The 27967-nt window shown below is 41.8% G+C and overlaps 1 protein-coding gene across 1 annotated transcript in view; it reads left to right on the top strand.

Moving 5' to 3' along the window:
* Positions 1–17968, top strand: part of LRRC8C (leucine rich repeat containing 8 VRAC subunit C) — a 122491-nt gene extending 104523 nt beyond the window's left edge. The window contains exon 3 of the mRNA XM_073593179.1: positions 12248–17968. Within this exon, the coding sequence (XP_073449280.1) occupies positions 12248–14512 (2265 nt within the window). The 3' untranslated portion in view covers positions 14513–17968. The remainder of the gene's footprint in view (positions 1–12247) is intronic.
* The last annotated feature ends 9999 nt before the right edge of the window (positions 17969–27967 follow it).

The following is a 27967-nucleotide window of genomic DNA, read 5'->3' as shown; positions in this document are numbered from 1 at the left end:
TAGAAACAATGTCAGATTTTTATTGCCATTTGTGCTCCTGACAATGGTCACCATTGTCAGAAGGAAAACATTGTGACCATTGTCAAGAAGGAACATATTTTTTCAGCTAAAATATGGGCATTTATTCATTTTTTAGAGTGAATTTAGCCTTTAAAGAAGTCCCCTGTAACATAGTTTCACGAGGTTTTGATCTTGCCAATGGATCCCTTAAATTTTTACCATACTTTAGTAGGGTGACAACGTTGTTCATTCTGCAGTGAAATCAGAGCGCAATTGTCACCCTGTGAATGGGGTCATTTTAGATGAACAGGTAGCGTTTGATGGACTTTTAGTAAGACCCCTTTTCACTCTGAGCTGCCCCAGCACTATTTCGGTTTAACCCCCCGCTAGCGACCGAAAAGGCGTTAAATCTGCCTGCAAAACGCCGATGTGGTGTCCCTTTGCCGGTGGTATGGTGGCGCTGCCCCATTGATTTCAATGGGGAGGAGCAGTGGAGGAGTGGTGTATTCACTGCTCCTTCACCGCTGCAAAGAAGCTGCTGGCAGGATTTTTGTGATGCCCTGCCAGCGCAGCACCCCAGTGTGAAAGCACTCAGGCTTTCACACTGGGTTTGCAGCTGAGGCTTTTTTCAGGCGCTATTTTTAGCGATGTATCGCCAGAAAAACGCCTCCAGTGTGAAAGGGGTCTTAGCGACAAACAATTAAAGCCCATTTCCAGGTAATGCCGCGTACACACGAGCGGAATTTCCCTCTGAAAAATCTTGGATGGTTTTTCCAACGGAATTCCGCTCAAGCTTGGTTTGCATACACATGGTCACACAAAAGTTCTCTGAACTTTCGACCGTCAAGAACGCGATGACGTACAACACTACGACGAGCCGAGAAAATTAAGTTCAATGCTTCTGAGCATGCGTCGGAATTGCATACAGACGAACGGAATTTCCGTCAAGAACTTTTTCCGTCGGAAAAATAGAGAACCAGCTCTCAATCTTTTGCTGGCGGAAATTCAGACAGAAATAGTTGGATGGAGCATACACACGGTCGGAATATCCGACCAAAAGCTCCCATCACACTTTATTTCACGGAAATTCCGACCTTCTGTATGCAGCATAACACTTTTTAGGCAGTTACATCAACAAATGTTATTCTTTTTGGAAGCTGACTTTTGTAAACATCCCTAACAGTAAGTTTTTAGAAACTTTTACAGGTATCAAGCTCTTGGGCATTAATTCATTTCACGTTTAGCAGTGTCAAGCGTTTTTTCTGCCCAAACTCTGCTGCTCCTGGACGCACTGGCAGTGGGTTTTTTCCTTACCTCTAATGCCCCGTACACACGGTCGGACATTGATCGGACATTCCGACAACAAAATCCTAGGATTTTTTCAGACGGATGTTGGCTCAAACTTGTCTTGCATACACACGGTCACACAAAGTTGTCGGAAAATCCGATCATTCTGAACGCGGTGACGTAAAACACGTACGTCGGGACTATAAACGGGGCAGTGGCCAATAGCTTTCATCTCTTTATTTATTCTGAGCATGCGTGGCACTTTGTGCGTCGGATTTGTGTACACACGATCGGAATTTCCGACAACGGATTTTGTTGTCGGAAAATTTTATAGCCTGCTATCAAACTTTGTGTGTCAGAAAATCCGATGGAAAATGTGTGATGGAGCCTACACACGGTCGGAATTCCCGACAACAAGGTCCTATCACACATTTTCCATCGGAAAATCCGACCGTGTGTACGGGGCAATATAGTTCCAGCCCCTGCAGCTGTCACTTTTGCTGCACAACTTGGTCTGCATGCAACTGGACAGAAATATAACTATAGGCATTTAAAACAAAAAGGAAGTCAAATAATGATCACCATTTGGCATGTATTAATCCCATACAGTTATCAAAATACAGTATTTTTTACAATAACGGGCCTTTAAAAAAAAAAAAATACCATTGCAGAAATATCTAGAATAATAGCAAATAACCAGTTTTTTTATTTCTGCATTAGGAACCATCTAATTTCAATGATTTTAGTGTTTTCATTAAAAGGCAGCCAAGCAGGCAGGTAGGTCAAGGAAATTCCTTTGTGGTTTCCTGTGATGAACACATTTGATAATGTAATTAGTTTGTTTCTACTTCTTTCCTTTGCACCCTTAAGCCTTGTACACACGATAAGAATATTGGACGAATAATCATCTGTTTTTTTTTTTTTTTTTTGCAAGCCAGTCTTATATTGAAAACCAGTAGGTTGCTACTAAAGTTACGAAAATACTCGTACGACAAAATACAACTTCGGAAGTGTTGTATTGTATTGTATTGTATTGTATTGTAGTGTATTTAATTTCTGAGCATGTGTTGTCTTCGTCACATGATTTGCTTTGTACAAATACCACACTAATTACACAAAAATCGTTCGTTCTGTTATTGTGCGAAAACATTTTGTGCTTGTCCCTTTGGATATTTTCATATGAACTGTCATGATTGGCTTTTGAAAGCTGTGTATTAATGATCAGATTATTGGACAATCGCTCAGAAAGTGGTATTTTTCATCCAATTTTCTCATTGTGTGTACTAGCCATTCACATAGCCACAGAAAGCCACACCAGTCTAATCTAATGGCTGGGAGAGGATCTGGCCATGCTTCCCTAGAAGGATATAAAGAGCACTTTAATCTGTCAGGAACAGTTCCTGAATGCTAATGTCACTAGAAAATTATGTCTCTGGGGCACATAAATGAAGCACAATGTTGTCTTTTAAAGGAGAACTCCTGTTTTGTTAACATTTATTATGCACTGTATACATAGTTGCCAAAAAATATACTAACTGTTTAACCGCTTCACCCCCGAAGATTTTACCCCCTTCCTGACCAGAGCACTTTTCGCGATACGGCACTGCGTCGCTTTAACTGACAACTGCACGGTTGTGCGACGCTGCACCCAAACAAAATTGACGTCCTTTTTTTCACACAAATAGAGCTTTTATGGTGGTATTTGATCACCTCTGCGGTTTTTATTTTTTGCGCTATAAACAAAAAAAGAGGGACAATTTTGATAAAATCGCAACATTTTTTTCCCCAGTTTAGGCCGATATGTATTCTTCTACATATTTTTTGTAAAAAAAAACTCGCAATAAATGTAAATTGATTGGTTTGCGCAAAAGTTATAACGTCTACAAAATAGGAGATAGTTTTATGGCATTTTTATTATTTAATTTTTATTATTATTTATTATTAAATATAATTTTTTTTTTTTACTAGTAACAGCAGTGAGCTGCGATTTTTATCGGGACTGCGCCATTATGGCGGACACATCGGACACTTTTGACACATTGGCATTTATACAGCGATCAGTACTATAAAAATGCACTGATTACTGTAAAAATGTCACTGGCAGGGAAGGGGTTAACACTAGGGGGTGATCAAGGGGTTAATTGTGTTCCCTAGTGTGTGTTTCTAACTGAAAGAAGGGATGGGACTGTGTAGGGGAGATGACAGATCGCTGTTCATGCTCTGTATGAACAGACGATCAGTCTCTTCTCCCCTCAGAGAACCGGAAAACTGTGTGTTTACACACACAGATCCTGGTTCTCGGTGTGTCAGCAGCGATCACGGGAGCCCGGCGGTGATCGTGACCACCGGCCACTCGCATCAGCTCCGGGGGCGAGCCCCTGGTGGCCACAGAGCGAAGCGACGTAAAATAACGTCTTTTCGCCCAGCCGTGCCATTCTGCCTCAGTAAAACTGTGGCGGCTGGTCGGCAAGTGGTTAATTATGATTTTTCTATAATTATGCAAAAATGTTACTGTATCTGCCTTGCAACCATGGCAACAGTCTACAGTTTGTTTATGGATTTGCATGTAATCCTCATCTCCCTCCTGTAACATGCTCACATCCTCTTCTAAAAGTCTGCACAAAGCTTTAGGTGGCCCATTGTATGAAATAATGCAATGCCGTTAGCTTAATTGCACTGGGAGGTTCATGTTAAAGCCTAGTACACAGGAACAGAATATCGAACAAAAAATACTGCTTTTGAAGCAATTGTACGATATTCTGATGGTTAGTACACAGCTCTTATCTGAAATAATGCAAAGGGACAAACACAAATTTTTTTTCTTGTACAATTATCATTTAATCAATTTAGTTTTAGTATTAGTTTTTGTCCAAAAATACAATACAAATACATTGCTTCACTTCTGAATTTTTATTCTGTCATACAAAAATTTTGTACTTTAGTAACCTTTTTGTTTTCGATATGGAGACTAGCATGCAAAAAAAAAAAAAACTGGACAATCGTTCGTCTGATAATCTCATCATGTGTACTAGGCTTAAAGAAGAAGTCCAGCCAAAGCTTGTTTGGCTGTACTTCTCCTATGGATCACAGGAGTGCAATTCGTTTTTTGATACTACTTTTGCTTGAAGTGTTGAATGTCTAAGCCCTGGTGCCCAACCAATGTTCCTTTGGTACTTATTTTGAAGACTTTATGCCCCAGCAGATATATTTTCATTGTTTTCTTGTTAGCCACTTCCGGTCCGCCGCACGCCGATGTACATCCTTACTTTGAGGACGGATATCGTTGTTATGGCAGCAGCTAGCTGCCATAACCCCGGTATCACCGTGTTCATCCGGCGGTCCGGTACAAGATAAAAGCGGTCTCTTCAGCGAATTTACCGCAAGATCACTTTTATCGGCGACAGGAGAGGGGCTCCTCCCCTCCCGCCGCGATCTGGTGCCCTCCGACGCTTACCGGAGCCATCGGCAGTGGCGGAGGCGATCCGGTCCTTCTCAGGGCTGTGCATGGAGACGAGTGAGAGGAAGATGGCTCCCCACCCGTCTCAATGACACTGCAGGGCGGAATCAATGTCAAAACGTCACCTCCACCCATAGCTCTTAAAGGGCCATTTTTTTTTCATTTTTTTAAATGATAAAATATATATTTATATATATATATATATATATATATATATATATATATATTTTTTTTTTTTTGCATTTTAGTGTAAATATGAGATCTGAAGTCTTTTTGACCCCAGATCTCATATTTAAGAGGACCTGTCATGCTTTTTTCTATTACAAGGGATGTTTACATTCCTAGTAATAGGAATAAAAGTGACCCAATTTTTTTTTTAAAAAACTGAAAAAATAAATAAAATCAAGTATACGAAGAAAAAAAAAATTTTTTTAAAGCGCCCCGTCCTGACGAGCTTGCGCGCAGAAGCAAATGCATATGTGAGTAGCGCCCGCATATGAAAACGGTGTTCAAACCACACGTGAGGTATCGCCGTGATCAGTAGAGTGAGAGCAATAATTCTAGCCCTAGACCTCCTCTGTAACACAAAACATGGAACGTGTAGAATTTTTTAAATGTCGCCTATGGAGATTTTTAAGGGTAAAAGTTTGTCTCCATTCCAGGAACGGGCGCAAATTTGAAGCGTGACATGTTGGGTATCAATTTACTCAGCGTAACGTTATCTTTCACAATATAAAAGAAGATTGGGCTAACTTTACTGTTGTCTTATTTTTTAATTTAAAAAAGTGTATTATTTTAAAAAAAGTGCGCTTGTAAGACCGCTGTGCAAATACAGTGTGACAGAAAGTATTGCAATGACCACCATTTTATTCTGTAGGGTGTTAGAAAAAAAATGTATAATGTTTGGGGGGTTCTAAGTAATTTTCTAGCAAAAAAAAATGTTTTTAACTTGTAAACAACACATCTAAAAAAGAGGCCCGGTCCTTAAGTGGTGGTACTCACTTAGGCCAGTAAAGGATAAATATTCATTCAATTCATTTTTTTCTGCATTCAAGGGTACATCAGTACCCCTTTCTCTTTCTTTTTTTGTATTTTTTTTCCATAATGGATCTTGCTGAGAGTAAGGGTCCTTTCACACTGGGGCGGTTTGCAGGTGCTATTGCTCTAATAATAGCGCTTGCAAACCGACCCGAAAGTGCTGCTGCTATAATTCCAGTGTGAAAGCCCCGAGGGCTTTCACACTGGAGCGGTGCGCTAGCAGGACGGGAAAAAAAGTCCTGCTAGCAGCATCTTCGGAGCGGTGAAGGAGCGGAGTGTATACCGCTCCTTCGCCGCTCCTGCCCATTGAAATCAATGGGACTGCGCGGCTATACCACCTGCAAAGCTCCTCTGTAGAGGCACTTTGCGGTGGTTTTAACCCTATCTCGGCCGCTAGCAGGGGGTAAAACCGCCCCGCTAGCGGCCGTATACCGACGGTAAAGTGCCGCTTACAATAGCGGTGCTTTACCGCCGACGCCTCCCCCGTCCCAGTGTGAAAGGGCCCTTATAGGAATTGTGGCCCCTGTAAATAAGGGGGATTGCTCGGGGAACAAATGTGGACTGTAATGGTGGTGATCTTCTTCGTTCCCTCTTTAATGCTCTCAGAATTGTTGTACAATAAAAAAAGACATATCCAGTAAATATATATTTATATATATATATATATATATGTGTGTGTGTGTGTGTGTGTATATATATATATATATATATATATATATATAATTTTTCTCAGTATATATATATATATATATATATATATATATATATATACTGAGAAAAATTATAAACACCACACTTTTGTGTTTGCCTCTATTTATTATGAGCTGAACTTAAAGATCTACGACTTTTTCTATCTACACAAAAGGCCTATTTCTCTCAAATATTGTTCACAAATCTGTCTAAATCTATGTTAGTGAGCACTTCTCCTTTGCCGAGATAATCCATCCACCTCACAGGTGTGGCATATCAAGATGCTAATTAGACAGCATGATTATTGCACAGGTGTGCCTTAGGCTGGCCACAATAAAAGGCCACTCTAAAATGTGCAGTTTTATCACACAGCACAATGCCACAGATGTTGCAATTGCAATGCTGACTGCAGGAATGTCCATCAGAGCTGTTGCCCTTGAATTGAATACTAATTTTTCTACCATAAGCCGTCTCCAAAGGCATTTCACAGAATTTAGCGTACATCAAACCGGCTTAACAACCGCAGATCTTGTGTAACCAGACCAGCCCAGGACCTCCATATCCAGCATCTTCACCTCAAAGATCGTCTGAGACCAGCCACCCGGATAGATGCTGCAACAATCAGTTTGCATAACCAAAGAATTTCTGCACAAACTGTCAGAACCCATCTCAGGGAAGCTCATCTGCATGCTTGTCGTCCTCATCAGGGTCTCAAACTGACTGCAGTTCGTAGTTAAAAATAAATAAATATATTTTTAGCACTATTTTTGCAGTTCGTAGTTGTAACCGACTTGAGTGGACAAATGCTCACATTCGATGGTGTCTGGCACTTTGGAGAGGTGTTCTCTTCACAGATGAATCCCGGTTTTCACTGTACAGGGCAGATAGCAGACAGGGTGTATGGCGTCATGTGGGTGAGTGGTTTGCTGATGTCAATGTTGTGGATCGAGGGGCCCATGGTGGCGGTGGGGTTATGGTATAGGCAGGCTTATGCTATGGACAACGAACACAGGTGCATTTTATTGATGGTATTTTGAATACACAGAGATAACGTGAGGAGATCCTGAGGCCCATTATTGTGCCATTTATCACCTCATGTTGCAGCATGATAATACACGGCCCCATGTTGCAAGGATCTGTACACAATTCCTGGAAGCTGAAAACATCCCAGTTCTTGCATGGCCAGCATACTCACCGGACATGTCACCCATTGAACATGTTTGGGATGCTCTGGATCGGCGTATACAACAGCGGGTTCCAGTTCCTGCCAATATCCAGCAACTTTGCACCGCCATTGAAGAGGAATGGACCAACATTCCACAGACCACAATCAACAACCTGACAACAGCCATGAACTCTATGCAAAGGAGATTTGCTGCACTGCGTGAGGTAAATGGTGGTCACACCCGATACTGACTGGTTTTCAAACCCCCCCCGACCACCCCAATACAGTAAAACTGCACATTTTACTGTAGAGTGGCCTTTTATTGTGGCCAGCCTAAGGCACACCTGTGCAATAATCATGCTGTCTAATCAGCATCTTGACGGCATCCTCTCGGCAAAGGTTAAGTGCTCACTAACACAGATTTAGACAATTTGTGAACAATATTTGAGAGAAATAGGCCTTTTGTGTAGATCTTTGCGTTCAGCTCATGATAAATAGGGGCAAACACAAAAGTGTTGTGTTTATAGTTTTGCTCAGTGTATGTATATATATATATATATATATATATATATATATATATATATATATATATATATACACACACTATATTGTCAAAAGTATTGGGACACCTGCCTTTACACGCACATGAACTTTACCGGCATCCCAGTCTCTTAGTCCATAGGGTTTAATATTGTGTTGGCCCACAATTTGCAGCTATAACAGCTTCAACTCTTCTGGGAAGGCTGTCCACAAGGTTTAGGAGTGTGTCTATGGGAATGTTTGACCATTCTTCCAGGAGCGCATTTGTGAGGTCAGGCACTAATGCTGGACGAGAAGGCCTGGCTCGCAATCTCTGCTCTAATTCATCCCAAAGGTGTTTTATCAGGTTGAGGTCAGTCACGTTCCTCTACCCCAAACTCGCTCATCCATGCCTTAATGGACTTTGCTATGTGCACTGGTCCAAATCATTTGGTGGAGGGGATTATGGTGTGGGGTTGTTTTTCAGGGGTTGGGCTTGGCCCCTTAGTTCCAGTGAAGGGAACTCTTAAGGCGTCAGCATACCAAGACTTTTTGGACAATTTCATGCTCCCAACTTTGTGGGAACAGTTTGGGGATGGCTCCTTCCTGTTCCAACATGACTGTGCACCAGTGCACAAAGCAAGGTCCATAAAGACATGGATGAGCAAGTTTGGGGTGGAGGAACTTGACTGGCCTGCACAGAGTCCTGACCTCAACCCGATAGAACACCTTTGAGATGAATTAGAGTGGAGACTGCGAGCCAGGCCTTCTCATCCACATCAGTGCCTGACCTCACAGGGAAGAATGGTCAAACATTCTCATAGACACAATCCTGTAAAGGGTGGACCAACGCATTTTCAAACCCTATGGACTTTTAGCAAAGAAAGTGTTTCACCGCACAGGTAGATCTGAACCCAGGTGTGAGATTGATGTGAAGCCTTCAGAGTTGAAGAGTCCCAGGTGCTGGCTAAATGCTCAGTAGGGCAAAATGTTGAATAGAAAGATCTGGATGCCGCACACCGGATGAAGTAGAAAACTTGTCTTTATTATTAAAATGGGACCATCAGAAGTACAAGACAATCATGCAGGATGTACAGGATCAGCTGACGCGTTTCACACTCGGAACTGAGTGCTTACTTATAGCTGCAGCTATGAGTAAGCACTCAGTTCCGAGTGTGAAACGGGTCAGCTGATCCTGTACATCCTGCATGATTGTCTTGTACTTCTGATGGTCCCATTTTAATAATAAAGACAAGTTTTCTACTTCATCCGGTGTGCGGCATCCAGATCTTTCTATTCAACATTTTGCCCTACGGACTTTTAGACTGGGATTGCCATTAAAGTTTAGTGCGTGTAAAGGCAGGTGGCCCAATACTTTTGACAATATAGTGTATGTATCTGTGTACAAAAGGCAAATAATTTAACAGTGGATGATGAAAGAAAACAAAACAAAGTACCGTATTTATCGGCATATAACACGCACTTTTTTCCCCTGAAAATCAGGGGAAAATCGTGGGTGCGTGTTATAGGCCGATCCCCCCCCAATTGTGTGTGATCGGAGCGATCGCAGCAATTGCCGCGATCGCCGCCGACATACACAGTCGTGTGGAAATTCAAATACGGCGCCAAGACTGCAGGGACTCGGTGGAGCTACACATAGCCGAGAGTCCTCGGGTTTTCTCGGCGCTGCTTACAGTCCCGCCCATAGGGCGGAACTGGGCGGGACTGTAAGCGGCGCCGAGAAAACCCGAGGACTCTCGGCTATGTGTATCAGCGCTCCGCCGAGTCCCTGCAGTCTCGGCGCCATATTTAAATTTACACAGGGCTGTGTATGACGGCAGGGATCGCGGCGATCCCACAAAGCTGCACGGGGGCAAGGCTGCACGGGGGGGGGGCAAGGCTGCACTGGGGCAAGGCTGCACTGGAGAAAAGCTGCACTGACAAGGCTGCAATGGACACTGGGGCAAGGCTGCACTGACAATTCTGCACTGGGGCAAAGCTGCACTGACAAGGCTGCACTGACAAGGCTGCAATGGACACTGGGGCAAGGCTGCACTGACACTGACAAGGCTGCAGATGGACACCGATAACGCTGCATTGATGGGCATTTTAATGTAAGTTTTTCTTCCTTAAACTTTACTCCTAAAAGTTTTTTTCCTTAAAATTCCCTCCTTAACTTGGGTGCGTGTTATACGCCGGCGCGTGTTATACGCCGATAAATACGGTACATCCTTTAAGGTAAACTTATAGTAGAATTTCCAAGATTACAGTAGGAGGATCAGAGTGGTCTTATCCCAAAGTAAATGTAGATTCACAACATACGTCTCAAACTCTCTAAGGACAGTTTCACATATATAACCTTTTCATAAGTGATAATTTGATTTATTAACAACTTCCACTAGGATGCGCTTGGGTGGTGATTGGTTCATCTTTCTAATAACAATGGCCTTGCTAGCCATGAACAAGTTTTCCCATAGGAATATTTTGGATCTTTAACAAAGCTAGAACTAAAGGAGGAAATACTGGATCTTCAAAGTATTTTGATAGATGGCTTTTTATTTTCTTCCCTACCATAACCAAACTAAGGCTGGGTACACACACAACATTTTTTTCAATTCAACCAGAGGATTCAATGAAGAAAAAAAAAAAAACTGAGAGATCCCACAAGCAATGTTGATATTGGGATCTCTCCCGCTGAGACATTATATTCTGACGGGGGGACTTCTCCCCCCACCAGAATACACTGATCTGTGCTTGCAGTGCTATTGGCTGCAAGCGCTAATCGAATTCTGTTTTTCCAGCATGCCCGTTTGATAATAGCTGGCCGCTTCTGGAACTTCCGCTTTTCCAGATCCCCCCCCCCCCCCCTCTGGTGTCACATTTGGCACCTTTCAGTGGGGAGGGGGGAGCAGATACCTGTCTAATACAGGTATTTTGCTCCCACTTCCGGGCATAGATACCCGAGCCACTTGCCCCCCCTGCTGTCTTCTGGCATACACACGGATCGCAGAACACAGCAGGGACCAGTGGGATAGCGCAGCGCAGGACACGCATGCGCAATAGGGAACCAGGAAGTGAAGCCGCAAGGATTACCAAGGATGGCAGGGATAGATCAGCTTCGGGTGCCGACATTGCGGGCGCCCTGGACAGGTAAGTGTCCTTATTTTAAAAGTCAGCAGCCGCAGTATTTGTAGCTACTGACTCCGCTTTGAAGTGATATTAAAAGTCTTGGGGTTTTTTTTGTTTAAAAATAACAAACATGTTATACATGAAAACACCATTTTCGGACGATGTGACCTATGGGCAAAAGTTCACTTGATGCAAGTCATACAAGGGAGACAGCGATTGTATATTTATATTATAGAGCAGGGATATGCAATTAGCGGACCTCCAGCTGTTGCAGAACTACAAATCCCATGAGGCATAGCAAGACTCTGACAGCCACAAGCATGACACCCAGAGGCATGATGGGACTTGTAGTTTTGCAACAGCTGGAGGTCCGCTAATTGCAGATCCCTGTTATAGAGGATGTGATCCTTCTGTATAAGTAATCTTATTGGTTACTCTGCGAAGAGGATTACCAATGTGTTTTCTACTAGATACAGCAAGAACATAAGTAATAATTAAAATGATTGGTTCTCAATGCAATAACCAACTGCATATTTATGTTTATATTCTCCTTTGTGAATCTAGTTTGCAAGTTACTATATTTAGACCACTGAGCCATATAAGTGGGCCTATTTGACAATGTAGGCAGTGACGGTGTGCAAATTGTAGCTCCCACAGCAACCAGTCAGAAATAATCCTTTATCAGTTTTAGGTAGACAATAGAATGAAAGGATAGTTGACACACTGCTATAACTATTCTACTTTACACATTGTTTTTTTTTACCTAAATGAACAGTCTTTTGGCATTAGGGAAAAGTATAGCAGTGCATATAACAAACACAGAAACAGAAAGCAAAATGATAAATATCCTTTTAAAGAAAGAAAGAAAATACAACCATGATATAAATCTTTGGACTGGTATATGTCAACGTTGTGTCATTCTTAAATAAATATTCTACCTCTTTTGTACCATTCACTTTCAGGTCATGCAGGACAAGATCATCTGTCTGCCAAAAAGAGTACATACAGTTCAGAACACTTCTGTCTATAACTCATCAGGTCCTGTCCTCAATGTGCCTCTTCCAGCTCCCAAGCCATTAACGTCTTCTGGGACTGTGGAAATGAAAGGGTTAAAAACAGATCTGGATCTTCAGCAGTATAGTTTCATTAATCAAATTTGTTACGAGCGTGCTCTTCACTGGTATGCTAAATATTTTCCATATCTAGTGCTTATTCACACCTTAATTTTCATGGTTTGTAGCAACTTCTGGTTCAAATTTCCCGGATCAAGTTCAAAAATCGAGCACTTTATTTCCATACTTGGAAAGTGTTTTGACTCCCCCTGGACAACACAAGCATTATCTGAAGTATCTGGTGAGGATCCAGAGGAGAAGGATAATCGAAAAAACAATATGAGTAAGTCCATGGGTAACCCTACTGCTGTGGAGAGCCCCCTTGTTAAGACTCAGTCACTCAAATCCATACCAGAAAAAATTGTGGTTGATAAAGCAGCTGCTGGGGCCCTGGACAAAAAGGAAGGAGAACAAGCCAAGGCCTTGTTTGAAAAAGTAAAAAAGTTCCGGCTCCATGTTCAGGAAGGGGATTTGCTCTATGCTATGTATGTTCGTCAGAACGTCCTAAAGGTTCTTAAATTCCTCATTATTATCTGCTATAACAGTGCGCTTGTTTCAAAAGTACAATTCACGGTGGACTGTAATGTTGACATACAAGATATGACCGGCTATAACAACTTTTCCTGTAACCACACAATGGCACATCTGTTCTCCAAACTATCCTTTTGTTACTTGTGCTTTGTTGGTGTGTATGGATTAACTTGCCTTTATACACTTTACTGGTTGTTCCACCGATCCTTAAAGGAATACTCTTTTGAATATGTGCGTCAGGAGACTTGCATTGATGACATACCGGATGTCAAAAATGACTTTGCCTTTTTGTTTCATATGATTGATCAGTATGACCCACTGTACTCAAAAAGATTTGCTGTTTTCCTTTCAGAAGTGAGTGAAAACAAACTAAAGCAGTTAAATTTAAATAATGAATGGACAGCAGATAAGTTGAGGCAAAGGTTACAAACAAATGCCTCCAACCGTTTGGAGCTACAACTGTTTATGCTTTCTGGTCTTCCCGACACTGTGTTTGAAGTTACAGAGCTACAATCTTTAAAGCTGGAAATTATTCATAATGTCGTCATACCAGCAACAATTGCTCAGCTCGATAATCTTCAAGAATTGACATTGTATCAGTGTGCCATCAAAATTCACACAGCAGCCCTTGCATTTCTAAAAGAAAACCTAAAGATACTAAGAGTGAAGTTTGACGATGTTCAACAACTTCCACCTTGGATGTACAGCCTTAGGAATCTTGAGGAACTATATCTCATTGGCTCTTTAAGTCCTGATTTGTCAAAAAACATCAACCTTGAGTCTTTTCGTGAGCTTAAGAGTCTAAAAATACTATATATCAAAAGTAATTTATCTAAAATTCCTCAAGGAGCTGTTGATGTTTCTGGACATCTTCAAAAGTTGTGCATGCATAATGATGGCACCAAGCTGGTAATGCTGAACAATTTGAAGAAGATGGTAAACGTGACCGCGCTGGAACTTGTGCACTGTGATTTAGAGCGCATACCTCATGCCATTTTCAGTCTCTTATCACTCCAAGAACTGGATCTGAAGGAAAATAATCTCAAGTCCATTGAAGAAATTCTCAGTTTCCAACACTTACGCAAACTAACCACCTTAAAGCTTTGGCACAACAGTATTACTTACATCCCAGAACACATAAAAAAACTTACCAGTTTGGAACAGCTATGCTTCAACAACAACAAAATTGAAGTGCTTCCTTCTCACTTGTTCTTGTGTCACAAACTCCGACGTTTAGATTTGAGTTATAATGACATCAGGTTCATTCCCCCTGAGATTGGGGTTCTCCAAAGCTTGCAGTTTTTTTCAATATCTTGCAACAAAGTAGAAAGTGTTCCAGATGAACTATACTTTTGCAAGAAACTGAAAACTTTAAAGATTGGAAAAAATAACTTGTGCTCGCTTTCACCAAAAATTGGAAACTTAGTGTTCCTAACTCATCTGGACATTAAAGGTAATCAATTTGAGTCTTTACCGCCAGAACTTGGAGACTGTAGATCCTTGAAGAAACATGGATTTATTGTAGAAGACTCTTTGTTTGAGACACTTCCATCTGATGTTAGAGAACAAATGAAATCAGAGTAACACTTGGTAGTCTGTCAGCAGCTGTCAGCACTACCGTATTGATTTATTACTTTATGGCCTTGGAAACAAAATCACAAACTACTAGGGGAGTTCTTGCTACACCTTATTAATGGACTTCAAACTGCCTTATGATTTTATTTTCCTAACTTGGTCCTTTCATAGTGGGCATTACTCCTGTATAAAATATGTTCTTTTTATTTAACACATCATGATGCATATTGACCTTAAACATATGGCATTTAAAAAAATATTGCAGGGCAATATACATTTTATGGACATGCAAGACTTTTGAATTTTTAAGTGCTCAGGTACTGTATGAGGTTCTGAGAAACATTTTATGTTTTTTTTTACCATATCCTGTTGTACAGTTATTTGTGTTTTTGTTACCATTATAGGGACCAATACATCACTGATACATTACTTATTAATTATATTTGTTTTTCTGTGAAGTAAATGAATGCCAAAAATGTAAAAAAAAATGTAATGGTATTTTGTGCCTTAAAGTGATTGCATAGGCAGACTATCAAAATGCATACCCTAAATACATGGCTAAAGTTTTACATTATGGCCAGACATATTAATTAGTGCTTGTTTTTCATTGTTTACACAGCTTTCTGTCCCTGTCTATTATTTGGCTCATGCTAGCCTTCCCAGGAAGGGCAAACTGCTGAAAGATTTTTATCATTTCTACATTAATGGCTCTAAAATCCTCTCTGATCTTCATTAAAGACTTATTTAACAACACCTGCCATATTTACATTGCAATTGCTTTATGTATTGGATGTTTTAACCACTTAAGCTCTGGAAGGTTTGCCGCCCTTCATGACCAGGCCATTTTTTGCGATGCGGCACTACGTTACTTTAACTGACAATTGCGCGGTTGTGCGACGACGCTGTACCCCAAAAAAATGTATGACTTTTTTTTCCTACAAATAGAGCTTTCTTTTGGTGGTATTAGATCACTTCTGCAACATTTATTTTTTGTGCTATAAACAGAAAAAGACCAACAATTTTGTAAAAAAGAAAAAAAAACAAAAAACAAACAAACAATATTTTTACTTTCTACTATAAAACATATCCAAAAAAATTTAAAAATCTAATTTCTTTATCAATATAGGCCAAAAAGTATTCTGCTATATATTTTTGGTTAGAAAAATCCCAATAAGTGTATATTGATTGGTTTGCACAATGGTATAGCGTCTACAAAACTATGCAATATATTTTTGGAATTTTTTTTTTTTATTAGTAATAGCAGCGATCAGGGACTTATAGCAGGACTGCGATATTGCAGCGAACAAATTTGGCCACCTAACTGACACCTTTTGGGGACCAGTGACACTAATACAGTGATCAGTGCTATAAAATATGGACTGTAACTGTACTATTGACACTGGCAGGGAAGGGGTTAATGACATCACGCCCGCTGGACCCGCCGATTGGATCCCGCTGTGTCCAATCACAGCGGGAGCGGGTCGCCGGCGGCACTCGTTCGCACCCCAGACCCGGAAGTGCAGAATTGCGTACCTGAAATTTCACCTAAACACATTGAAATTGATTTACTAAAGGCAAATAGGCCATGCACTTTGCAAGTGCAGTTGCACTCCTCAAGCAACTGCCATTGCAAAGTGCACAGTCTATTTGCCTTTAGTAAATCAACCCCATTCTGTAGCTGCTGATGAGCAGTTTTTTTTTTTGGAAGTATTTGGCCAATCCTCGTATGCAAATTTTTTTTCAGTTCATGTATTTTTTCTGGACTGTCTTGTTTGAACAATGAGATCATTCTACAGCACTCCAATGAGACTGAAATATAAACCCTAATAGGACGTACACACGGTCGGACTTTGTTCGGACATTCCGACAACAAAATCCTAGGATTTTTTCCGACGGATGTTGGCTCAAACTTGTCTTGCATACACACGGTCACACAAAGTTGTCGGAAAATCCGATCGCTCTGAACGTGGTGACGTAAAACACGTACGTCGGGACTATAAACGGGGCAGTGGCCAATAGCTTTCATCTCTTTATTTATTCTGAGCATGCATGGCACTTTGTCGGTCGGATTTGTGTACACACGATCGGAATTTCCGACAACGGATTTTGTTGTCGGAAAATTTTATCTCTGCTCTCCAACTTTGTGTGTCGGAAAATCCGATGGAAAATGTCCGATGGAGCCCACACACGGTCGGAATTTCCGACAACACGCTTCGATCGGACATTTTCCACCGGAAAATCCGACCGTGTGTACGGGGCATAACACTGGCTATACACTAGTAGAATTTTGTTTGAAATTTTTAATAGAGTTTATTTAATTTTCTAATCGTTAGTTTTCTAGTTCAATAAGTTTTTATTGCAGAAGTAGTGTTAAACATACAACAATGTCAAAGGCACCTAGATTGCCCATGCAGGGGCTAGAACTGGTACATAAGAGACAAAAAAATACAACATAAACAGAGGAGGGCAGCCTCCTATTTAAACAGTCACAGAAATCCTGAGTACAACATACATAATTTGGGGTAACCCCCATAAGTGCAGGAATAACCAGGACAAAAATGCATTAACTCTGCATTAAGATTATCTTGGGCATCTGTTAGCAATCAAAAAGGGCTAAGAGCCCTGGTAAGAGAAGGAAAACAGAGAAAAATAACAAAGAGGGGGAGAATAAGGGAAACCAGTTAGAGATGATCCATACTAGCCAGAGGAAGTTCGGGGAGGGCATATGTCAGCCATGGCTCTCAAACTTTAAGAAACTTGGCATGTGTGTCTTTGAGTATACTAGACATTTGTTCATTGACTATCATGGTCATCAAGTGGTTTTTCACTTCCTAAAAGGGGACTGTGTTTTTTTTCCATGCTTGAGCGATAGTTCTTTTGGCCACTATAAACAGACAGGTTGCCAATTTCTGTTGACGAGCAAACAAACCCGGGATGGGGCAATGTAATAGTGCAAATTTGGCCTCTTTACGGACATTCAAATGGAACAGACAAATCGTTGGTTTTCAATCATAGTGATGAGAAAATTCTAAAGAGCAGGATGGAAATTATTTTTTTGAATGAACAAATGTGTAACAGTGTATGTGTTTCAGTTCAGGAAATTACATTTATTCCAAAATCAGATGTTAAAAACAAATGAAATCTTGGAAGTAATTTCAAACGCCATTTATCCAGTCATCAAATGTACAAAGAATTTTCGAGAATCTAATAGAGTATAGCCAGCTTGACTTCGTCAATCTAAAATATATAAAATTTTTTTGCTGTTGTTTTTCTCCTGTGTTTATATAATTGTCATGTTGCATAATTCAACTTTTTTACTTTTAGATCACAGATAGATATGCTGACATTCTGCTGTGGAAATTCCTGACACTGTGTGAAATTCATTCAATGTTGTTTTCCCAAACACATACCGCTGTCTACCTTTCCAAAGAATTAAACATTCTTTTATACATTTTTTTATCCTAATTGTAAAGTGTAGGACTCACGCTTGATATTCCTAGACCCTGGGTTAAAGACTGGTACCTTGAGGTGAGTGGACACTGCCAGAGATTTTGAGGACATGGCCCTGGTCGTCCTCCTATACCCCTACACCACCTTGTGAGTCTTCTGTATTTTGCTAGTGTCCTAAGGTTGTGGACCCTTTCTTCTTTACGGAGAAATCATGAGAGAAAAAAATGACAAAAATTGGCTATTGTAAATGTACCACATCCATATTATCTATTTACTACAAAAGAACACATTTTTGGACTTTACTGGTCCCAAAAGAGGGACACTCACAAGAAAATATAATAAAAAAGTATTTTTTTATTTACAAATGTTAAAAATTATGGTTCAAATCAATACATATGTATGACAATAATCACTAATATATGATGTAGGCCATATCAACTATCATTTCATATCTAGCTTTGCTGTACAATCCAAGAGGTTTCACATCTCTAAGCTTTTTCAGGACCTTTTTTTATCTTGGCAGCAAAAAGAAATGGCCTAGCCAAAGAAAGCACAAAAATCAATATATGACAATGTCATAACATATATACAATTTCATACAATCTGTGTCAACTTACACGTCACTTAAAATATATAGCAAGGAGATGGTGGTGAGGTATCGAGTGTCAACAGTAGGCTTGCATAGTTGACAGAGCAACACCTGGAAAGCTATAATGATGATACTTGGTGTTCTTTTTGTAGTTTACGGAGAAATCACTCTTAGTTATCAACTCTTCACTGTCTTCTAATACAACACTAGTGGCAGTGCAACCATGGTAAAACCTTTGGAGCCACACTCAGACCCCACGTTGTGGGGATGGCCTGTATTGTTTCTTTGTGCTCTGGATCCTTTTTTGGTTCCCATCTTGGAACTTCATGCAATGGATATAGTTAGCCACAGAGTGCTATACAGGGCCGTGGGCCATCCCTATGGAACCCAGATCCTGAAGACCCGTTTAAGGTATGCCCACAGTGATGGGCAAAGCCTGAACCTATAAATATATAGGGACCATCAACATGGACAGTTAAGGCAGAGTCATTCTGTTTATTGGACCGTTACTGGAGCCCCATAGCAAGTATCAGACATAATATCTGTTACTTTCTTTACACATATGTGCATCCTGAATAGTATTCATTTAGACAGGCGATTGAGCCTATCCTCCGTGCAGAGCTTTTGGCAGTTGCATGTGTGTCCACCACCTCAGAGATGTGTGCAGGCAGCCCATAGAAGTAGAATACAATCGCATGTCAAAGTTTGACATGCATCCAGGAGTGAGTGCATGGATCCGAACACGAACACCATTTGTAACTAATTCACTTATACAGTGGTAAACTTTTCAAACTTGACATTAAAATTCCACCATTCAGAGCTTAGTCTGATGTTGATGAATAAGGTATTACATCATACCACAGGTCGCGTTATTACTGCCACTTCTGCCTAGAACCTTTTGAATGGTATTCAGGCACTTCCTACCTTCCTTTTGCAATAAGGACTTTGCTACAGGATTGTCAACACCTAAGTTACTGCATACTCCTTCATGGACATGCTTACCCTTTTCCCGCTCTGTAATAGGGGAATACCCTCGCTGACGGCAATGGCAGAACCAGGGCACATGGGAACCATGGCAAAAGCTCAAACATTTGCTCTGCTGAGCGCCTGCCAAAGGAATTGCTCAGTGATGACACTTGTAGCTGAGCAGGACCGTATTTTATCACCATTGTCTGCATTTCATGCTAGTTCTATTTCAGGCATGCACACACAGCCTATCTAACTAAAGCAGACTTTTCTGCAACTATGTCACAATTTCTTGGATAACTAATGGCTTTAGTACAGCCATCATTTTCCAGGTCTCAAACATCCCAGGCTCCTCCATCTCTGCTGTTTCTACTGGTGCCGGGAAGTGAAATTCCTCTTTTAGATGATGCAAACATTGAGGGGCAGTGTTAGAAGAGGCTTCTGAAGATTTATCACCCCCAGGCTACTGTACATCTAATGTTACAGCTTCACACAATATACTTGCCAATGTTGATATGCTCACTGCTGCTGTGCTCAAAAGTGTTGGCATTGCCACACTTAAATTCTCCATCATCTCGCCATGTCCCTTTGGGTACTAAGTGACCTGCTCAATCAAAAAAATTCCCCATTCATGAATAAATAGAACGGACAATTTATGACAAGTCAGTCCTGGAAAGATTTTCAGATATCTGAGAATCATTGCCAGACTGTATCCAGTGGAAACAAATTCACAAAAAAGTGGACTGTTCTGGTAGTAGACCCTGCCATCTCAGCCATAAACAAACATCTTACTGTACCCATTGAAGATGTTCCTTCATTCAAAGATTCTGCTAAAAGAACTTTTGAGACGCTCTTAAGGCTCTCTTTACTCTGCAACCAACTATTCCTGCAACTTCTGTTTGTTAAACTGCAGCAACTCGGACTAGGGCAGTGAACAACCAACAGAATCCTGTCTTCCCAGACCCATACTTTGACAGGGCAAATATGAACATTAACTTTGCTCATGTGTTGATGCCCTAGAACTGTTATGGCGAACCTTGGCACCCCAGATGTGTTGGAACTACATTTCCCATGATGCTCAACTACACTGCAGAGTGCATGAGCATCATGGGAAATGTAGTTCCAAAACATCTGCGGTGCCAAGGTTCGCCATCACTGCCCTAGAACAAGTCATGACACAAATTCCCAGAACAACTCTGATTTCTGTCTATATACAAAAAATCTTGTGGCTAAAAGTCTAGACAGCTGAAGATGCCTGTAAAAGACATCTCATACATATGCAGTTTGAAGGAGGCTAAGAAACTTAACAAAATCATCAAAGATGTCAAAGGAAAAAAGGCCCTTCTTCCACAAAGGAAGGTTCCAAGATTCCCCTCCTTGAGGGCTTTTCCCTCCTCACAACAAAGAGTACCTCAACACTCTACATAGGCATTAAAGTGGTAATTAACACTCTGTGTGGATTTGTACTTACAGGTAAACTTACAATCAAGCTTACCTCTAGGTACATGAAGATCTCTTAAACGTGCACCGTTTAGGAAATAATCACATCAGCAATAGCCAAGGATGTTACCCGCACATGCAAAGTAATACACTGCATTCAGGATCACACAGCATATTGTGGAATGCAGAGCGCCATGTGGCAGTTATGGCTCCCATGCGCATGTGTGGGAGTGATGTCATTGTGACTTGGCTATTCAAACAGCTGGAGCCTGCGAACCAAGAAGGAAGAGCGGGTGAAGATCGAATCCCTGGCAGCGGTGACAGTGTGCCATTGGAGGGCTTAATTTTAAAGGTAAATTTGTAATAATGTGCTGGTATGCGTTGCACATTATGGCATAAACCTGAAGGGGACCCTTACTACTGCTTTAACTTCTAAGCCAAAATTCAGCCCTATTGGGGCAATACTTGGAAAACAAAATCCCCAAATCTAATCCAAAGTCCTTTTCCCAATGAGTTTGGGGGGGGTGTCTTTGCCCTTCCCTGAGTCACAGGTGTCCCAAACCTGTGGGTTAAATCACTGCTTTCTTCTCTCAAACCAACCAAAATATGCTCAAGGACAGTGAGATTTGCAGGATGCCCTGGTCCATCTCTTTCCCCAGGTAGTACTTACTACTTACTTATTACCTAGTAGTTACTGCAGTACATCTGTAGGACAGGTTAAAAGGATTCTATCCAAACTTGTTCACGCTTTCAGTCACCTGAAGCTACCAGCCTATAACCCAGGGCTATGAATATCAAACCCGTGTCCTGTCCTGTACTGTACTACAAGATATGGAATTTATAGGTAACTCAATTCTTTCTTTTCAAATCTCTAGAATACTTTTGCTACAATCTGCCTGCTCATAGAGCTCAGCGGGCACGAAGTTAACATTTATTCCGCTCGGCTCCAATTAGCAGGGAATATGAGAGCAGATCCCCTGCTGATAGGAGCAGACTCCGCTCTGTGTGGAGTCTGGAGTCTGCTGCCTCATCATAGCTCTTTGCTCAGGATGTCTTATCCCCAGTCCCAGACTGGGAAAGGCTTCAGAGTTTATACCCAAGTCTGTTTACCATTCCCAAAGCCAATAAAGGCATTTGCCCCATACTAGATTTGAAGGTTCTCAACACCTTTATTTTTGTTACAAGTTTCTACATGGAATCTGCATAGCCAGTCTTTCATCAGGGAGACTTTCTGTTTCTAATGAAATCATGGATGTCTGCCTGCCCATCCCTATCTTTCCAGCACATCAACACATCCTGCGCTTTTCTGTGTGCACAGAACACTGCCAGTAAGCTCTTCCCTTCGGACTGTCCACTGCACCTTGGGTATACATTAAGGTACTGGCTCTACTCCACATTGTGGGATTTTTGGACCACCTCTTACTGAGGGCACAGTTGGCACAGGCCCTTGTGGCCACTGTCCAACAGACTGATCAGATGCAACAGACATGTGGGTTGATCCTAAACCTCCAGAAGTCATCACTGGAACCTACTCATTGCTTAGAGTAACTGAGCCTCTTCTCTTAACAAGGCCCTATCTAGGGATTTTCTTTCATGAGTGAAAGTTCTGAACCATCACTCCTACGTTTGAGCTTTACAGTTCAGGAACCAACCAGCTTTCTGCATTAGGGTCTTGGGTTTGAGTGGAAGTCCCATTTGTCCAATTCCACTCCAGACCATTGAAACTTGACATCCTGTCTGCATGGAACAAGAAAGCTTATAATCATCACTGCAATCGCCTTTTGCTGAAGACCAAATTAGAGTTGGCCTAGTGACTCATGAGTCTGACTCTAGAGTTTGGAAACTCTCATGCTGGCTGAAAGGTTCTTATGACTGATGCCAGCCTGACAAGCTGAGAAGAAGTCCTGGACACACCTTCATTGCAAGGCTTTTGTCTGTGGCAGAAACTCATTTTCCAATTAGCATTCTAAAACTACAAGTAATTCGACTTTCCCTTTAGTTCTGGACCTCTAAAGTGCAGATCACGTTATCCAGATTTGATCGGGCAATGCGACAGCTGTGGTTTACATAAATCATCAAGAAGGATCCGATGTCTTGCAGCTCTAAATGAAAGCAAACTTATTCTGGTTTTAACATAACTTTGCGTTCCAGCACTGTCTATCATGCTTACTCAGGGTGTGTAAAATTAGCAGGGGGACTTCCTCAGTCGATGCTGACTGGACTTAGGTGTGGGGTCTCTTCAGCAGAGGTTTTCTCTGAGATTCAACCACAAAATTACAAAGTTTGTCTCCAGGACCAGGGATCCATTGCTCTTACCAGTGGATGCCTTGATGACTCAGTTGGACCAGTTCAACTTGATCGATGACTTTTCTTCTCTGAAACTCCTACCCTGACTTTTGTGCACTTCTCATTGCACTGAACTGGTCCAGGTAGATGTGGTACAGAAATCTTGAGGATCTCCTGGCAGACTCATAGGCACTTCCAGACCTTTTGTCACAAGGATCAGTTTACTATCCTGCTGTATGATCTTTAGCATTATCAACCTGGCTGTTGAAGCCCAGGTCCTAAAGGCTTCTCAAAGCTAAGAAATCCACCTCTCACAAGACCTTCCATGATACCTGGAAAGTGTATTTTGCATGGTGCAAGGCTAGGAAGATTCATCGCAGAAGATTTTCCATGGCACAAATCCCGTCTTTTATTTTTCTTCCTGGGATGGAATCAACTCCTGGCCCTCAATGTTCAAATATTGGCTCTGGCTTGCAGAGGCTACTTGCCTCTCCTTTCCTAGTGAAGACCTTTGTGCAGGGTGCTGCTCACATGATCCCCTCTCTTCATTCTCTGGTGCCTCTGTGGGATCTCCACCGGCTTCTGTCGGTTCTTCAGAAGTTTCCCTTCAAAGCTATCAGGTCTGCTCATACTCATAAAGTAGCATTTTGGTTGCCATCACCTTGGCAAGTTGGCTGCCTTAACATGTAGCCCTTTCTTGTGTACAAAAGAACAAGATTTATTTTCGAAATCACAGTAAGGATTTGATGATACCACAATGGAAATATGTTATTAAAACATTTTTTTACTTGATATCACTTAAAATCAATTCAAAATAATAATAATGTAACACGAAATGCAATGTGATCATTTAACTTCTTTTCGTTACTCCTGCCTGGCTACCTAATCTTCAGTTAACGACTTAATAAATATTCAGCTGAATAAAAAGCAGTTTAAATGCAAAAAGATAACTGCAATACAATCATTTAAAAATACATAAAGCACTACATACTAACGCACTTGTACACACTTGTACACACTTGTACACACTTATCTACATTTACCCATTAAGGATGGACAGCCCTATACTAACCTTTATTTTACTATATTTAAAGGTTTTTCGTATACTGAAAAATTATTTTATGGGCCTTTTTTTAAGCATTAAGATAAGTGGATGAGTAAATGTTTTTAGCGTAAGTTGCTTACCAATTCCTGTTTTAAAATATTCATTGTTTTACTGTACTATTTAGAAATGTTTGTTATTTACTAACATGTTTTTGCAGAAGATGCCTAAAATCTGACTTGTACCTTACCAGGGGTGGATCCAGAGTCTTGTCTCGGGAGGGGCACTGTCAGAAATAAGTATTTTTGTGGGCAATTTATCGGGTAAATGGCTGATGTTGGCGCTTCATTCATCACGGCACCATGGTTGTTTTGGTGTCAGGATGATTGAAGCGCATTATTTCTATTATTACATTGTAATATAAAATGAAATGGTTCAACTCACCGTAATGCAGAATCAGTGGGAGCCCCGAGTGTGTCACTTTCCACCGTCGCCTGCCACACGTTGCGAATTGTCACTTGCCTGCCACCAGATGCAGATTGTCACTTGCCACGTCACCTGCCACACAATGCGAATTGTCACTTGCCACGTCACCTGCCACACCTTGCGGATTGTCACTTGCCACACCTTGCGGATTGTCACTTGCCACGTCACCTGCCACACCTTGCAGATTGTCACTTGCCACGTCACCTGCCACACCTTGCGGATTGTCACTTGCCACATCACTTGCCACACATTGCGAATTGTCACTTGCCACGTCACCTACCACACCTTGCGGATTGTCCACTTGCCACACCTTGCGGATTGTCCACTTGCCACATCACCTGCCACAATTTGCGGATAGTCACCTGCCTGCTAAGGTGGTGTTTTGTCTGTTTCTTGCTGTGTCCCAGATCTCATCTCTCTGCTCCCCATTCTTCGGCTAGCTGATTGGCCAGCTGTGCGCTCATGCCTCGCTGCCCACACACTGACGCGGCAGCCCGGCCCTCCCGCCCACAAACTGCGCTGACTGCTCGCAAACCTCGCCGCCTGGTTCGCCCGCGGAGAGACCTGCGGAGCGGCTCACGGAGCCACCCACTCTCTTATCTGCCAGGCCCGCAACCAATTTCTCAGGGGTGGCAATTGCCCCCTTGCCCCCCCCCCCCCCGATCCGCCCCTGTACCTTACAGACCTCTGGGAAAATCAGTGAGCCAATCACACATACAGGAAATTACTTTTCTGGGGGGCTTTCCATACAGCAGTGGTGTACAGTGCGCCTCTAGGTAGCCACCATATTGCATTGAATTTTACAGAAAATTTCAGCCCCACAGATTGAAAATGAAACATAATTTTAATGAGTATGGTTTGTATAGCAATTGTATATGCTATATTATTTTCTTTTATTTGCTATTCCACCCCCCGCCCCACAAAAGTTTCCCTTTAAAGCAAGCCTTCACTCACCTCTCTAGCTGCCATTAATGTGATGTTGTTCATTCTCAATATCCTCAAAGATCACAACAAAGACTCTAAAGTTGAGTGTCAGGCAGTGTTTGCACAGACACAACAGCCCATTCATTTGAATACATTCGGAAAGCGCAGGGGAAAAGGTCCCTGCACTGCTTCCAAAATGGCAGCCACAGGGAAAACACGTAGTGATATGTAGTTCCCAGTGCGGGACAATGTGCTTCATTTCCAGTGCTTGGGGGTGCTATTAAGAATTAATGGTGCCCTGTATGTCTGCTAACAGCAGCACATTTTTGATGCTGGTTCAGAAAAGCATGTGATTTACACACAGTCCCGCATATAGTGTGAACCTAGTCTATTTAGACGTGCGGCAGACCTTGCTGTCCCTCTGAAAAGCGATCTGCGGTGGATCGTTTTTTAGAAGCATTTGACAGGTGGCAAGGAGGCGACATATTGCTTCCTTACTGTCTGTTTTAATCCTGTAAATGCACACCACGCTGCAACCATATACATTACACATGGTTGCAGGGCAGTTGTGGTGTGGCCCCATTTACTTAAATGGGTAACGTTCAGGAGCAGTACTGCCTGCTGAACATGATATTGGGTATATTTGCAACAAACCAAAGCATCATGATGGCATGTGCAGATGATGTGATGTTGTTCATTCTCAATATCCTCAAAGATCACAACAAAGACTCTAAAGTTGAGTTTCAGGCAGTGTTTTCGGAGACACAACAGCCCATTCATTTGAATATCTGCGGAAAGGGTAGGGAAAAGGTCTCTGCACTTTCTCCAAAATGGCAGCCACAGGGAATACTCCTCTTCTGGCTGCAGGATGGTAAAAACATGTCTCAAAAGCTGCCCCCTTCTACAATTGCAAGTATAAAGCCCTTATTGTGTTCAGCACTTTGAAAATGTATTTAGCCACAATGTACAGGTTCACTTTAGCCACTTGCCGACCGGCTCACGCCGATATACGTCGGTAAAAGTGGGAAGGGTGCGCAAAACAACGCACCCCGTATGTCGCTGCATCATCAGCGGCTAGCGCGCGTGCGCTGCGGGAACGTGCCCGTTGCTCCCGCGGACTAGAACAAGGCATTTCCCTGTTCTGCCTAGCAACATGACAGGGATCTACTGCTCCCAGTGCTCTCTGTCATGTTCTAGTGAGCCCATCCCTCCTACAGTTAGAACACGCCCAGGGAACCCACTTAACCCCTTGATCGCCCCCTAGTGTTTAATCCCTTTCCTGCCAGTGACATTTACACAGTAATCAGTGCATTTTTATAGCACTGATCACTGTATAAATGCCAGTGGTTCCATAATAGTGTCAAAATAATTGAAGAAGTGCTAAATGTCACAGAGTACACGCTAAACTGCCTCACATCCCAAGTAGCAAGACATTGAAAGAATCAGGTTTCCTCTGAGTGGGACTTTTGGAGAGGGGTAGATAGCACAATGAGGTATGAAAACGATATATAAAAAGTATATAAGATTTTATTGAGAAACATAAGTTTAAAATAGTGAGCACATATATACATTACACATATCAAAAGGTCATAATTGGATACTGGACAGGACTATTCGTACAATAAATGTTCAAAGAGGACAGCTGGTAATTGCAGAGATCTGTTAGGTTGATAGTGAACACAACAGAAAAAACCAAACGCGTTTCAAAATTGCTATTTCTTCATCGGGGGTGTATGCGATCTTGTCGCAGAACGTGCAAACGTCTGCAATTTAAACAAATGAGCACAAATTAAATGCGTAATATTGATTATACACAAACTAGTAGGTACGTATATAATCATATCGTACTTTGCATTTTAATTTGAACACTGACCGTGCAAGCTGTGTAATTCTTGAATTGGTTTCCTATCCAGGACTAGTCATTTAAAAGCACTGTGTATTATAATTGTCAGCCTGTGAGGCCCCTGGCCTGGCGGGGTAAATCAATGCACCAGCACAGGTGGATAGGTCCAACGGCAGCAGGAGGGGGAACAAAAGCAGAGTCCCACACAAAGGACAACCCAGGTTGGCCCTCCGAGGTATACCCCTTACTGTAATAGTATGGAGAGAAGAGGGAGACAAAGAGGTGGCATGTGTAAGGTCGGTTCATGGGACTGTCACCCACCATAAAACCACCCAGCAAACAATATATATATATGAAGTTAAGAATGCATGCATTCATGTACATACATACATATATATACATGCGTACACATACACACATGTGCACCTAGACAATTCC

Source organism: Aquarana catesbeiana, linkage group LG07 (assembly GCF_042186555.1).
Source record: "Aquarana catesbeiana isolate 2022-GZ linkage group LG07, ASM4218655v1, whole genome shotgun sequence".
Taxonomy (NCBI): Eukaryota; Metazoa; Chordata; class Amphibia; order Anura; family Ranidae; genus Aquarana; species Aquarana catesbeiana.
Note: the sequence above shows the minus strand (reverse complement) of the source record. Positions and strands in the feature narration are given on the sequence as shown.